The sequence below is a fragment of the Nerophis ophidion genome, linkage group LG06 (genome assembly GCF_033978795.1).
Source record: "Nerophis ophidion isolate RoL-2023_Sa linkage group LG06, RoL_Noph_v1.0, whole genome shotgun sequence".
Taxonomy (NCBI): Eukaryota; Metazoa; Chordata; class Actinopteri; order Syngnathiformes; family Syngnathidae; genus Nerophis; species Nerophis ophidion.
In genome coordinates, this window is record NC_084616.1 from 75286057 (window position 1) to 75303080 (window position 17024).

Below are 17024 nucleotides of genomic sequence, written 5' to 3' on the forward strand. Positions count from 1 at the left end.
TCGTCGATGTTCTCTACTAAATCCTTTGAGCAAAAATATGGCGATATCGCGAAATGATCAAGTATGACACATAGAATGGACCTGCTATCCCCGTTTAAATAAGAACATCTCATTTTAGTAGGCATTTAAGGAGTGTGTTTGGGTGTAATTTTCATTGTTTCTCTGTCCGAATCGCTCTCGCTGCTGGTGGCCATGATTGTAAACAATGTGAGGATGTGAGGATATCCACAACCCGTGACGTCACGCGCACATCGTCTGCTACTTCCCGTACAGGCAAGGCTTTTTTATTAGCGACCAAAAGTTGCAAACTTTATCGTCGATGTTCTCTACTAAATCCTTTCAGCAAAAATATGGCGATATCGCGAAATGATCAAGTATGACACATAGAATGGACCTGCTATCCCCGTTTGAATAAGAACATCTCATTTCAGTAGGCCTTTAATCGTTTTGTTCACTAACATTCCACACAGTTTAAACGTTAACACTGGGTTTGAATACAGTGATTCTTTGGCGTACCACGAGATGGAGCCCGCGTACCAACTAGTGGCACCCGTACCACAGTTTGAGAATCCCTGAAATAGAGGCATCATTATAAAACACTGAAGAGTTTCACAATTCATACCAAAGCAGGGAACATTCTGTGTTAAATCCATTAAAACAAACTGAAGTTAGAATTGTTTTCCATACAAAATGCTTAGAAATGATTAACTAGTTATTTTTAAACACTGCAAAGAACATGAGGAAACAAGAAAAAGGCATTGTAGGAATCTCATTAATAGTTGGAGGTACTCTACCTTCTCACTCCACGTCTTCACTCCTTTAAAAGCCAAGTGCTGTTTTCACAGCAAAGTTTTTGTACGAATTTTTTTTATAAAACGGGTGAATTAATGTGATGTGCAATCATTTTGTTTTTATTTCCTGTCACTACTAAGTGGCGCCGTGTCCAAATAAGCACAGATCTTTTCAAATGATAGTCCATTTTGTGTGTTTTCTTCCTCTCCGTGAGTCAAACTTTGTCGCTGTGCTCAGCCAGCATTTTACGGCGCAGACTAAACTGCTTATTAATTGAGCGTCACCCGAGTGTCTTTTAAACACGTTTTAAATTAGGAAGCAATCCCATCAGGGGTTTAGGACGCGCTCGTAAGCGTTTTAGAGCACTGGTGAAAGCTCAAATACAAACCCCGTTGGGAAATTGTGTTAGATGTAAATATAAACAGAATACAATGATTTGCAAATCCTTTTCAACCCATATTCAGTTGAATATGCTACAAAGACAACATATTTGATGTTCAAACTGATAAACATTTTTTTTTTTGCAAATTATAATTAACTTTAGAATTTGATGCCAGCAACACGTGACAAAGAAGTTGGGAAAGGTGGCAATAAATACTGATAAAGTTGAGGAATGCTCATCAAACAGTTATGTGGAACATCCCACAGGTATGCAGGCTAATTGAGAACAGGTGGGTGCCATGATTGGGTATAAAAACAGCTTCCCAAAAAATGCTCAGTCTTTCACAAGAAAGGATGGGGCGATGTACACCCCTTTGTCCACAACTGCGTGAGCAAATAGTCAAACAGTTTAAGAACAACGTTTCTCAAAGTGCAATTGCAAGAAATTTAGGGATTTCAACATCTACGCGCCATAATATCATCAAAAGGTTCAGAGAATCTGGAGAAATCACTCCACTTAAGCGGCATGGCCGGAAACCAACATTGAATGACCGTGACCTTCGATCCCTCAGACGGTACTGTATCACAAACCGACATCAATCTCTAAAGGATATCACCACCACATGGGCTCAGGAACACTTCAGAAAACCTCCATCACTAAATGCAGTTGGTCGCTACATCTGTAAGTGCAAGTTAAAGCTCTACTATGCAAAGCGAAAGCCATTTATCAACAACATCCAGAAACTCCGCCGGCTTTTCTGGGCCTGAGATCATCTAAGATGGACTGATGCAAAGTGGAAAAGTGTTCTGTGGTCTGACGAGTCCACATTTCAAATTATTTTTGGAAATATTCGACATCGTGTCATCCGGAACAAAGAGGAAGCCAACCATTCAGACTGTTATCGACGCAAAGTTCAAAAGCCAGAATCTGTGATGGTATGGGGGTGCATTAGTGCCCAAGGCATGGGTAACTTACACATCTGTGAAGGCAACATTAATGCTGAAAGGTACATACTTGTTCTGGAACAAATTATGCTGCCATCTAAGCGCTGTCTTTTTCATGGACGCCCCTGCTTATTTCAGCAAGACAATGCCAGGCCACATTTGGAACATGTTACAACAGCGTGGTTTTGTAAAAAAAGAGTGTGGGTACTTTCCTGGCCCACCTGCAGTCCAGACCTGTCTCCCATCGAAAATGTGTGGCGGATTATGAACCGTAAAATACGACAACGGGGACCCCGGACTGTTGAACGACTGAAGCTCTACATAAAACAAGAATGGGAAAGAATTCCACTTTCAAAGCTTCAACAATTAGTTTCCTCAGTTCCCAAACGTTTATTGAGTGTTGTTAAAAGAAAAGGTGATGTAACACAGTGGTGAACATGCCCTTTCCCAACTACTTTGACACGTGTTGCAGCCATGAAATTCTAAGTTAATTATTATTTACAAAAAAAAAAAAGTTTATCAGTTTGAACATCAAATATCTTGTCTTTGTAGTGCATTCAACTGAATATGGGTTGAAAAGGATTTGCAAATCATTGTATTCTGTTTATATTTACATCTAACACAATTTCCCAACTCATATGGAAACGGGGTTTGTATTTCTAGTTCACAAACAAGTGTAGCTGCATGCATGTGGGCACAAATTGCTGGTGACGATCTTTATAACGTCCTTTATTGTGCTTTGAGCAGTTCAATTCCCTAAAAGTGACATAAGTGACAGTGCCGCTGTGCGTTGGCACATCCAGATAACATTTAATGACGTGGTCATGGTCCAGAGCAGAACTGGTCAACAGTATCTTGCTCAAAGGCACTTCAGCGAGGGTCCAGAGTTGGGCTTTTTTTTTTTTTTTTAGTTCACACACAGACAAGCAACCACCAGCAGCAGCAGAATTATCTCAGGGTCCGCGGCCATCGGTACCGAAGCGCTTTCGCTCGCTTCGATCCCAGAGGCACCTTTTGTGACGGACGCTGCTGTATAAGTGGGCAAAGTCCCTCTCAGATCTCTGGGAATTTGCTCCAGCGGCCCTTTGATGGAGGTCCCGTCTTTGGGGGACTGCTGATCCGAGACGTCCCTGTCTGGTGTCTTGTACCACTGGCACTGGAAGTCTTTCTTCCACATCTCGGCGGGGTCCGGTTCAGCTGCTTTAGCGTCAGGGTCGGGCTGGTCTGTGGCTTTTTCTGCCTCCGCCTGCAGGGAGGAAATTTTTTTTTTAATTTAAGACTTAAGCAAATGGACGATAGATAGGGCTTAGCTATGCAAATACCCGTTTAGAAGAGCAATAGAAGTAGTTTTAGACTGCTAAATACATCCATCCATTCAGCCATTTTCTACCGCTTGTCCCTTTTGGGGTCACGGGGGGTCGCTGGAGTCTAACTCAGCTGCGTTTCTGCATAAGTCAGCGTACACCCTGGACAAGTCGCCACCTCATCACAGGGCCAACACAGATAGACAACATTCACACACTAGGGACCATTTAGTGTTGCCAATCAACCTATCCCCAGGTGCATGTCTTTGGAGGTGGGAGGAAGCCGGAGTACCCGGAGGGAACCCACGCAGTCACGGGGGAGAACATGCAAACTCCACACAGAAAGATCCCGAGCCCGGGATTGAACTCAGGACCTTCGTATTGTGAGGTAAACACACTAACCCCTCTTCCACCGTGCTTATGCTGTACACTGAAATTTGTTTTCATAATTTACAAAAAATAGGGGCCCAAATCAGTACCAGCTAAAATCATAAATGGGTGTCTTCTGCCAGGCGTAGCAGCAAACATGCAGTGTCTTTTACTAGTGAGTGGAGTGAATGATATTTATATAGCGCTTTTTCTCAAAGTGACTCAAAGCGCTTTACATAGTGAAACCCAATATCTAATTTTTACATTTAAACCAGTGTGGGTGCCACTGGGAGCAGGTGGGTAAAGTGTCTTGCCCAAGGACACAACGGCAGGAACTAGGTTGGCAGAAGCGGGAATCGAACCTGCAACCCTCAAGTTGCTGGCACGGCCGCTCTACCAACCGAGATATACCGAAAATTATTTAAAGGCCTACTGAAATTAGATTTTTTTATTCAAACAGGGATAGCAGGTCCATTCTATGTGTCATACTTGATCATTTCGCGATATCGCCATATTTTTGCTGAAAGGATTTAGTAGAGAACATCCACGATAAAGTTCGCAACTTTTGGCCGCTAATAAAAAATCTTTGCCTTTACCGGAAGTAGCAGACGATGTGCGCGTGACGTCACGGGTTGTGGAGCTGCTCACATCTGAACATTGTTTACAATCATGGCCACCAGAAGCTAGAGCGATTCGGACCGAGAAAGCGACATTTTCCCCATTAATTTGAGCGAGGATGAAAGATTCGTGGATGAGGATATTGAGAGCGAAGGACTAGAAGAAAAAAAAAAAGGCGATTGCAGTGAAAGCGATTCAGTTGTTATTAGACACATTTACTAGGATAATTCTGGAAAATCCCTTATTTGCCTATTGTGTTACTAGTGTTTTAGTGAAATTATATAGTACCTGAAAGTCGGAGGAGTGTGGTGACCGCCAGTGTTTCCGGTGGGAGGAGGTAATAGTCTGAGCTCCGCTCATGTCTACGGTAAGAGCCGACTTATTACCACAATTTTCTCACCGAAACCTGCCGGTTGACATGTGGTCTGGATCCATGTTCGCTTGACCGCTCTGTTCCATAGTAAAGCTTCATCTTCGGGAATTTTAAACAAGGAAACACCGGCTGTGTGTGTGTGGCTAAAGGCTAAAACCTTCCCACCTCCATCTTTCTACTTTGACTTCTCCATTTTTAATTGAACAAATTGCAAAAGATTCAGCAACACAGATGTCCAGAATACTGTGTAATTATGCGATTAAAGCAGACTACTTATAGCTTGGAGCGAGACGTCAAACGCACACGTCATCATACCGCGACGTTTTCAACAGGATACTTCGCGGGAAATTTCAAATTGCAATTTAGCAAACTAAAAAGGCCGTATTGGCATGTGTTGCAATGTTAATATTTCATCATTGATATATAAACTATCATACTGCGTGGTCGCTAGTAGTGGCTTTCAGTAGGCCTTTAAACATCAATGAACAACAAGATTTTGCAAGATGTCTGCCCTCATTTAGTGAAATTAACTAATGAAGCTAATAGCATGCAGTTTACCATGCAGTACGCAAAAAAAAACACCCAGATATTCTACATAGAGGCATAGCAGCCTATCATGCAATGTCTTGACAAAGGAAGCATCTTTCCGTTATTTTAAAGTTCAACAACCTAAACATTATGCTTGAAATATGACGTCCATTGAGGTAGGGCTGGGCCATATGGCCTTTTATTAATATCTCGATATTTTTAGGTCATGTCACGATACACGATATATATCTCGATATTTTTCCTTAGCCTTGAATGAACACTTGATGCATATAATCACAGCAGTATGATGATTCTATGTGTCTACATTAAAACATTCTTCTTCATACTGCATTAATATATGCTACTTTTAAACTTTCATGCAGAGAGGGAAATCACAACTAAAACTGTATTTATTAAACAGTTATTAAGCAGCGGCACAAACATTCATGTCATTTCAAAATAGAAAGTGCGAGATTGTCAGAGACATTTTAAAACAAGCTATTAGTGCACTTTTGTGCATGATGTCACCAAGATGATATCAAAACAACACCAACTTTAAAGTTTACTTTTTGTACAGAACGCCACTACAATAGTTAAAAACAATTAAAGTGCACTTTTGTGCATGATGTCACCAAGATGATATCAAAACAACACTAACTTTAAAGTTTACTTTTTGTACAGCACGCCACTACAATAGTTAAAAACAATTAAAGTGCACTTTTGTGCATGATGTCACCAAGATGATATCAAAACAACACTAACTTTAAAGTTTACTTTTTGTACAGAACGCCACTACAATAGTTAAAAACAATTAAAGTGCACTTTTGTGCATGATGTCACCAAGATGATATCAAAACAACACCAACTTTAAAGTTTACTTTTTGTACAGAACGCCACTACAATAGTTAAAAACCATTAAAGTGCACTTTTGTGCATGATGTCACCAAGATGATATCAAAACAACACTAACTTTAAAGTTTACTTTTTGTACAGAACGCCACTACAATAGTTAAAAACAATTAAAGTGCACTTTTGTGCATGATGTCACCAAGATGATATCAAAACAACCCTAACTTTAAAGTTTACTTTTTGTACAGCACGCCACTACAAGAAAAACAATTAAAGTGCACTTTTGTGCATGATGTCACCAAGATGATATCAAAACAACACTAACTTCAAAGTTTACTTTTTGTACAGAACGCCACTACAATAGTTAAAAACAATTAAAGTGCACTTTTGTGCATGATGTCACCTAGATGATATCAAAACAACACTAACTTTAAAGTTTACTTTTTGTACAGAAGGCCACTACAATAGTTAAAAACCATTAAAGTGCACTTTTGTGCATGATGTCACCAAGATGATATCAAAACAACACCAACTTTAAAGTTTACTTTTTGTACAGAACGCCACTACAATAGTTAAAAACAATTAAAGTGCACTTTTGTGCATGATGTCACCAAGATGATATCAAAACAACACTAACTTTAAAGTTTACTTTTTGTACAGCACGCCACTACAATAGTTAAAAACAATTAAAGTGCACTTTTGTGCATGATGTCACCAAGATGATATCAAAACAACACTAACTTTAAAGTTTACTTTTTGTACAGAACGCCACTACAATAGTTAAAAACAATTAAAGTGCACTTTTGTGCATGATGTCACCAAGATGATATCAAAACAACACCAACTTTAAAGTTTACTTTTTGTACAGAACGCCACTACAATAGTTAAAAACCATTAAAGTGCACTTTTGTGCATGATGTCACCAAGATGATATCAAAACAACACTAACTTTAAAGTTTACTTTTTGTACAGAACGCCACTACAATAGTTAAAAACAATTAAAGTGCACTTTTGTGCATGATGTCACCAAGATGATATCAAAACAACCCTAACTTTAAAGTTTACTTTTTGTACAGAACGCCACTACAAGAAAAACAATTAAAGTGCACTTTTGTGCATGATGTCACCAAGATGATATCAAAACAACACTAACTTCAAAGTTTACTTTTTGTACAGAACGCCACTACAATAGTTAAAAACAATTAAAGTGCACTTTTGTGCATGATGTCACCTAGATGATATCAAAACAACACTAACTTTAAAGTTTACTTTTTGTACAGAAGGCCACTACAATAGTTAAAAACCATTAAAGTGCACTTTTGTGCATGATGTCACCAAGATGATATCAAAACAACACCAACTTTAAAGTTTACTTTTTGTACAGAACGCCACTACAATAGTTAAAAACAATTAAAGTGCACTTTTGTGCATGATGTCACCAAGATGATATCAAAACAACACTAACTTTAAAGTTTACTTTTTGTACAGCACGCCACTACAATAGTTAAAAACAATTAAAGTGCACTTTTGTGCATGATGTCACCAAGATGATATCAAAACAACACTAACTTTAAAGTTTACTTTTTGTACAGAACGCCACTACAATAGTTAAAAACAATTAAAGTGCACTTTTGTGCATGATGTCACCAAGATGATATCAAAACAACACCAACTTTAAAGTTTACTTTTTGTACAGAACGCCACTACAATAGTTAAAAACCATTAAAGTGCACTTTTGTGCATGATGTCACCAAGATGATATCAAAACAACACTAACTTTAAAGTTTACTTTTTGTACAGAACGCCACTACAATAGTTAAAAACAATTAAAGTGCACTTTTGTGCATGATGTCACCAAGATGATATCAAAACAACACTAACTTTAAAGTTTACTTTTTGTACAGCACGCCACTACAATAGTTAAAAACAATTAAAGTGCACTTTTGTGCATGATGTCACCAAGATGATATCAAAACAACACTAACTTTAAAGTTTACTTTTTGTACAGAACGCCACTACAATAGTTAAAAACAATTAAAGTGCACTTTTGTGCATGATGTCACCAAGATGATATCAAAACAACACCAACTTTAAAGTTTACTTTTTGTACAGAACGCCACTACAATAGTTAAAAACAATTAAAGTGCACTTTAGTGCATGATGTCACCAAGATGATATCAAAACAACACCAACTTTAAAGATTACTTTTTGTACAGAACGCCACTACAATAGTTAAAAACAATTAAAGTGCACTTTTGTGCATGATGTCACCAAGATGATATCAAAACAACACCAACTTTAAAGTTTACTTTTTGTACAGAACGCCACTACAATAGTTAAAAACAATTAAAGTGCACTTTTGTGCATGATGTCACCAAGATGATATCAAAACAACACTAACTTTAAAGTTTACTTTTTGTACAGAACACCACTACAATATTTAAAAACAATTAAAGTGCACTTTTGTGCATGATGTCACCAAGATGATATTAAAACAACACTAACTTTAAAGTTTACTTTTTGTACAGAACGCCACTACAATAGTTAAAAACAATTAAAGTGCACTTTTGTGCATGATGTCACCAAGATGATATCAAAACAACACCAACTTTAAAGTTTACTTTTTGTACAGAACGCCACTACAATAGTTAAAAACAATTAAAGTGCACTTTTGTGCATGATGTCACCAAGATGATATCAAAACAACACTAACTTTAAAGTTTACTTTTTGTACAGCACGCCACTACAATAGTTAAAAACAATTAAAGTGCACTTTTGTGCATTATGTCACCAAGATGATATCAAAACAACACTAACTTTAAAGTTTACTTTTTGTACAGCACGCCACTACAATAGTTAAAAACAATTAAAGTGCACTTTTGTGCATGATGTCACCAAGATGATATCAAAACAACACCAACTTTAAAGTTTACTTTTTGTACAGAACACCACTACAATAGTTAAAAACAATTAAAGTGCACTTTTGTGCATGATGTCACCAAGATGATATCAAAACAACACTAACTTTAAAGTTTACTTTTTGTACAGAACACCACTACAATAGTTAAAAACAATTAAAGTGCACTTTTGTGCATGATGTCACCAAGATGATATTAAAACAACACTAACTTTAAAGTTTACTTTTTGTACAGAACGCCACTACAATAGTTAAAAACAATCAAAGTGCACTTTTGTGCATGATGTCACCAAGATGATATCAAAACAACACTAACTTTAAAGTTTACTTTTTGTACAGAACACCACTACAATAGTTAAAAACAATTAAAGTGCACTTTTGTGCATGATGTCACCAAGATGATATTAAAACAACACTAACTTTAAAGTTTACTTTTTGTACAGAACACCACTACAATAGTTAAAAACAATTAAAGTGCACTTTTGTGCATGATGTCACCAAGATGATATTAAAACAACACTAACTTTAAAGTTTACTTTTTGTACAGAACGCCACTACAATAGTTAAAAACAATTAAAGTGCACTTTTGTGCATGATGTCACCAAGATGATATCAAAACAACACCAACTTTAAAGTTTACTTTTTGTACAGAACACCACTACAATAGTTAAAAACAATTAAAGTGCACTTTTGTGCATGATGTCACCAAGATGATATTAAAACAACACTAACTTTAAAGTTTACTTTTTGTACAGAACGCCACTACAATAGTTAAAAACAATTAAAGTGCACTTTTGTGCATGATGTCACCAAGATGATATCAAAACAACACCAACTTTAAAGTTTACTTTTTGTACAGAACGCCACTACAATAGTTAAAAACAATTAAAGTGCACTTTTGTGCATGATGTCACCAAGATGATATCAAAACAACACTAACTTTAAAGTTTACTTTTTGTACAGAACGCCACTACAATAGTTAAAAACAATTAAAGTGCACTTTTGTGCATGATGTCACCAAGATGATATCAAAACAACACTAACTTTAAAGTTTACTTTTTGTACAGAACACCACTACAATAGTTAAAAACAATTAAAGTGCACTTTTGTGCATGATGTCACCAAGATGATATCAAAACAACACCAACTTTAAAGTTTACTTTTTGTACAGAACGCCACTACAATAGTTAAAAACAATTAAAGTGCACTTTTGTGCATGTCACCAAGATGATATTAAAACAACACTAACTTTAAAGTTTACTTTTTGTACAGAACGCCACTACAATAGTTAAAAACAATTAAAGTGCACTTTTGTGCATGATGTCACCAAGATGATATTAAAACAACACTAACTTTAAAGTTTACTTTTTGTACAGAACGCCACTACAATAGTTAAAAACAATTAAAGTGCACTTTTGTGCATGATGTCACCAAGATGATATCAAAACAACACCAACTTTAAAGTTTACTTTTTGTACAGAACGCCACTACAATAGTTAAAAACAATTAAAGTGCACTTTTGTGCATGATGTCACCAAGATGATATCAAAACAACACTAACTTTAAAGTTTACTTTTTGTACAGAACGCCACTACAATAGTTAAAAACAATTAAAGTGCACTTTTGTGCATGATGTCACCAAGATGATATCAAAACAACACCAACTTTAAAGTTTACTTTTTGTACAGAACACCACTACAATAGTTAAAAACAATTAAAGTGCACTTTTGTGCATGATGTCACCAAGATGATATCAAAACAACACCAACTTTAAAGTTTACTTTTTGTACAGAACGCCACTACAATAGTTAAAAACAATTAAAGTGCACTTTTGTGCATGATGTCACCAAGATGATATCAAAACAACACTAACTTTAAAGTTTACTTTTTGTACAGCACGCCACTACAATAGTTAAAAACAATTAAAGTGCACTTTTGTGCATTATGTCACCAAGATGATATCAAAACAACACTAACTTTAAAGTTTACTTTTTGTACAGCACGCCACTACAATAGTTAAAAACAATTAAAGTGCACTTTTGTGCATGATGTCACCAAGATGATATCAAAACAACACCAACTTTAAAGTTTACTTTTTGTACAGAACACCACTACAATAGTTAAAAACAATTAAAGTGCACTTTTGTGCATGATGTCACCAAGATGATATCAAAACAACACTAACTTTAAAGTTTACTTTTTGTACAGAACACCACTACAATAGTTAAAAACAATTAAAGTGCACTTTTGTGCATGATGTCACCAAGATGATATTAAAACAACACTAACTTTAAAGTTTACTTTTTGTACAGAACGCCACTACAATAGTTAAAAACAATTAAAGTGCACTTTTGTGCATGATGTCACCAAGATGATATCAAAACAACACTAACTTTAAAGATTACTTTTTGTACAGAACGCCACTACAATAGTTAAAAACAATCAAAGTGCACTTTTGTGCATGATGTCACCAAGATGATATCAAAACAACACTAACTTTAAAGTTTACTTTTTATACAGAACACCACTACAATAGTTAAAAACAATTAAAGTGCACTTTTGTGCATGATGTCACCAAGATGATATTAAAACAACACTAACTTTAAAGTTTACTTTTTGTACAGAACACCACTACAATAGTTAAAAACAATTAAAGTGCACTTTTGTGCATGATGTCACCAAGATGATATTAAAACAACACTAACTTTAAAGTTTACTTTTTGTACAGAACGCCACTACAATAGTTAAAAACAATTAAAGTGCACTTTTGTGCATGATGTCACCAAGATGATATCAAAACAACACCAACTTTAAAGTTTACTTTTTGTACAGAACACCACTACAATAGTTAAAAACAATTAAAGTGCACTTTTGTGCATGATGTCACCAAGATGATATTAAAACAACACTAACTTTAAAGTTTACTTTTTGTACAGAACGCCACTACAATAGTTAAAAACAATTAAAGTGCACTTTTGTGCATGATGTCACCAAGATGATATCAAAACAACACCAACTTTAAAGTTTACTTTTTGTACAGAACGCCACTACAATAGTTAAAAACAATTAAAGTGCACTTTTGTGCATGATGTCACCAAGATGATATCAAAACAACACTAACTTTAAAGTTTACTTTTTGTACAGAACGCCACTACAATAGTTAAAAACAATTAAAGTGCACTTTTGTGCATGATGTCACCAAGATGATATCAAAACAACACTAACTTTAAAGTTTACTTTTTGTACAGAACACCACTACAATAGTTAAAAACAATTAAAGTGCACTTTTGTGCATGATGTCCCCAAGATGATATCAAAACAACACCAACTTTAAAGTTTACTTTTTGTACAGAACGCCACTACAATAGTTAAAAACAATTAAAGTGCACTTTTGTGCATGTCACCAAGATGATATTAAAACAACACTAACTTTAAAGTTTACTTTTTGTACAGCACGCCACTACAATAGTTAAAAACAATTAAAGTGCACTTTTGTGCATGATGTCACCAAGATGATATTAAAACAACACTAACTTTAAAGTTTACTTTTTGTACAGAACGCCACTACAATAGTTAAAAACAATTAAAGTGCACTTTTGTGCATGATGTCACCAAGATGATATCAAAACAACACCAACTTTAAAGTTTACTTTTTGTACAGAACGCCACTACAATAGTTAAAAACAATTAAAGTGCACTTTTGTGCATGATGTCACCAAGATGATATCAAAACAACACTAACTTTAAAGTTTACTTTTTGTACAGAACGCCACTACAATAGTTAAAAACAATTAAAGTGCACTTTTGTGCATGATGTCACCAAGATGATATCAAAACAACACCAACTTTAAAGTTTACTTTTTGTACAGAACACCACTACAATAGTTAAAAACAATTAAAGTGCACTTTTGTGCATGATGTCACCAAGATGATATTAAAACAACACTAACTTTAAAGTTTACTTTTTGTACAGAACGCCACTACAATAGTTAAAAACAATTAAAGTGCACTTTTGTGCATGATGTCACCAAGATGATATCAAAACAACACTAACTTCAAAGTTTACTTTTTGTACAGAACGCCACTACAATAGTTAAAAACCATTAAAGTGCACTTTTGTGCATGATGTCACCAAGATGATATCAAAACAACACTAACTTTAAAGTTTACTTTTTGTACAGCACGCCACTACAATGGTTAAAAACAATTAAAGTGCACTTTTGTGCATGATGTCACCAAGATGATATCAAAACAACACCAACTTTAAAGTTTACTTTTTGTACAGAACGCCACTACAATAGTTAAAAACAATTAAAGTGCACTTTTGTGCATGATGTCACCAAGATGATATCAAAACAACACTAATTTTAAAGTTTACTTTTTGTACAGAACACCACTACAATAGTTAAAAACAATTAAAGTGCACTTTTGTGCATGATGTCACCAAGATGATATCAAAACAACACCAACTTTAAAGTTTACTTTTTGTACAGAACGCCACTACAATAGTTAAAAACAATTAAAGTGCACTTTTGTGCATGATGTCACCAAGATGATATCAAAACAACACTAACTTTAAAGTTTACTTTTTGTACAGAACGCCACTACAATAGTTAAAAACAATTAAAGTGCACTTTTGTGCATGATGTCACCAAGATGATATCAAAACAACACTAACTTTAAAGTTTACTTTTTGTACAGAACACCACTACAATAGTTAAAAACAATTAAAGTGCACTTTTGTGCATGATGTCCCCAAGATGATATCAAAACAACACCAACTTTAAAGTTTACTTTTTGTACAGAACGCCACTACAATAGTTAAAAACAATTAAAGTGCACTTTTGTGCATGTCACCAAGATGATATTAAAACAACACTAACTTTAAAGTTTACTTTTTGTACAGAACACCACTACAATAGTTAAAAACAATTAAAGTGCACTTTTGTGCATGATGTCACCAAGATGATATCAAAACAACACTAACTTTAAAGTTTACTTTTTGTACAGAACGCCACTACAATAGTTAAAAACAATTAAAGTGCACTTTTGTGCATGATGTCACCAAGATGATATCAAAACAACACTAACTTTAAAGTTTACTTTTTGTACAGAACGCCACTACAATAGTTAAAAACAATTAAAGTGCACTTTTGTGCATGATGTCACCAAGATGATATCAAAACAACACTAACTTTAAAGTTTACTTTTTGTACAGAACGCCACTACAATAGTTAAAAACAATTAAAGTGCACTTTTGTGCATGATGTCACCAAGATGATATCAAAACAACACTAACTTTAAAGTTTACTTTTTGTACAGAACACCACTACAATAGTTAAAAACAATTAAAGTGCACTTTTGTGCATGATGTCACCAAGATGATATTAAAACAACTCTAACTTTAAAGTTTACTTTTTGTACAGAACGCCACTACAATAGTTAAAAACAATTAAAGTGCACTTTTGTGCATGATGTCACCAAGATATCAAAACAACACTAACTTTAAAGTTTACTTTTTGTACAGAACGCCACTACAATAGTTAAAAACAATTGAAGTGCACTTTTGTGCATGATGTCACACAAGATATTTCAATAACTGCTAAATAAAAATGAGCTGCATAAAAGGAAATCAAATAGTGTATGTCCTTCACTATGTGGTAGGTTCCTGCAGACGTTATCTCCTTCTGTTGTTGACTTTTTTTTTCATATGGTGTTGATGTGTAAATAGTTGTTTAGGCATTTTTTGGGTGTGGCACTGGCCGGTGATGTTGACATGCAGAGTTTCAAGCACTCATACCACTCAAGGGCGGTATAGCTCGTTTGGTAGAGCGGCCGTGCCAGCAACTTGAGGGTTGCAGGTTCAATCCCCGCTTCTGCCAACCTAGTCACTGCCGTTGTGTCCTTGGGCAAGACACTTTACCCACCTGCTCCCACTGCCACCCACACTGGTTTAAAAAAAAAAAAAAAAAAAATGTAACTCAGATATCGGGTTTCACTATGTAAAGCGCTTTTAGTCAAAAGAGAAAAAGCGCTATATAAATATAATTCACTTCATTCTCTAAGCCAGGGGTCGGCAACCCACGGCTCTTTAGCGCCATCCTAGTGGCTCTCTGGAGCTTTTTCAAAACTGAATGAAAAATGGAAAAAGATGAGGGGAAAAAAATATAGAAATATATTTTTTGTTTTTGTTTTTGTTTCTGTAGGAGGACAAACATATGACACAAACCTCCCTAATTGTTATAAAGCACACTTTTTATTAAACATGCTTCACCGATCCCAGTATTTCGCGAGCGCCGTTTTGTCCTACTATTTTTGGCGTCCTTGAACTCACCATAGTTTGTTTACATGTATAACTTTCTCTGACTTTCTAGGACGTGTTTTATGTCACTTCTTTTTCTGTCTCATTTTGTCCACCAAACTTTTAATGTTGTGCGTGAATGCACTAAGGTGAGTTTTGTTGATGTTATTGACTTGTGTGGAGTGCTAATCAGACATATTTGGTCCCTGCATGACTGCAAGCTAATCGATGCTAACATGCTATTTAGGCTAGCTATATGTACATATTGCATCATTATGCCTCATTTGTAGCTATATTTGAGCTCATTTAGTTTTTTTTAAGTCCTCTTAATTCAATTTTTATCTCACGACACACTATCTGTATGTAATATGGCTTTTAATTGTTTGCGGCTCCAGACAGATTTGTTTTTGTATTTTTGGTCCAATATGGCTCTTTCAGCATTTTGGGTTGCCGACCCCTGGTTTACATGTACAACTTTCTCCGACTTTCTAAGACGTGTTTTATGCCTCTTGTTTTTCTGTCTCATTTGGTCCACCAAACTTTTAACGTTGTGCATGAATGCACAAAATTGAGTTTTGTTGATGTTATTGACTTGTGTGGAGTGCTAATCAGACATATTTGGTCCCTGAATGACTGCAAGCTAATCGATGCTAACATGCTATTTAGGCTAGTTTTATGTACATATTGCATCATTATCCCTCATTTGTTGCTATATTTGAGCTCATTTAGTTTTTTTTAAGTCCTCTTAATTCAATTTATATCTCACGACACACTATCTGTATGTAATATGGCTTTTATTTTTTTGCGGCTCCAGACATTGTTTTTGTATTATTGGTCCAAATATGGCTCTTTCAGCATTTTGGGTTGCCGACCCCTGGTTTACATGTACAACTTTCTCCGACTTTCTAAGACGTGTTTTATGCCTCTTGTTTTTCTGTCTCATTTTGTCCACCAAACTTTTAACGTTGAGCATGAATGCACAACGGTGAGTTTTGTTGATGTTATTGACTTGTGTGGAGTGCTAATCAGACATATTTGGTCACTGAATGACTGCAAGCTAATCGATGCTAACATGCTATTTAGGCTAGTTTTATGTACATATTGCATCATTATGCCTCATTTGTAGCTATATTTGAGCTCATTTAGTTTTCTTTAAGTCCTCTTAATTCAATTTTTATCTCACGACACACTATCTGTATGTAATATGGCTTTTAATTTTTTGCGGCTCCAGACATTGATTTTGTATTATTGGTCCAAATATGGCTCTTTCAGCATTTGGGTTGCCGACCCCTGGTTTACATGTACAACTTTCTCCGACTTTCTAAGACGTGTTTTATGCCTCTTGTTTTTCTGTCTCATTTGGTCCACCAAACTTTTAACGTTGTGCATGAATGCACAAAATTGAGTTTTGTTGATGTTATTGACTTGTGTGGAGTGCTAATCAGACATATTTGGTCCCTGAATGACTGCAAGCTAATCGATGCTAACATGCTATTTAGGCTACTTTTATGTACATATTGCATCATTATCCCTCATTTGTTGCTATATTTGAGCTCATTTAGTTTTTTTTAAGTCCTCTTAATTCAATTTATATCTCACGACACACTATCTGTATGTAATATGGCTTTTAATTGTTTACGGCTCCAG

General features: G+C 35.5%; 1 protein-coding gene and 1 long non-coding RNA gene across 3 annotated transcripts in view; one reads left to right on the forward strand and one right to left on the reverse strand.

The window, feature by feature from the left end:
• Positions 1–1572: 1572 nt before the first annotated feature.
• Positions 1573–17024, reverse strand: part of si:dkey-72l14.3 (Glyco_hydro_56 domain-containing protein) — an 85678-nt gene continuing 70226 nt past the window's right edge. Inside the window, exon 7 of one of the 2 annotated variants that reach the window (XM_061904848.1) lies at positions 1573–3364. In XM_061904848.1, coding sequence (XP_061760832.1) covers positions 3026–3364 — 339 coding nt within the window. In that variant the 3' untranslated portion in view covers positions 1573–3025. The remainder of the gene's footprint in view (positions 3365–17024) is intronic. The other variant, XM_061904849.1, reaches the window with a different exon arrangement.
• Positions 2652–17024, forward strand: part of LOC133555243 (uncharacterized) — a 19653-nt gene continuing 5280 nt past the window's right edge. The window contains exon 1 of the long non-coding RNA XR_009807303.1: positions 2652–3810. This is a non-coding gene — a long non-coding RNA (uncharacterized LOC133555243). The remainder of the gene's footprint in view (positions 3811–17024) is intronic.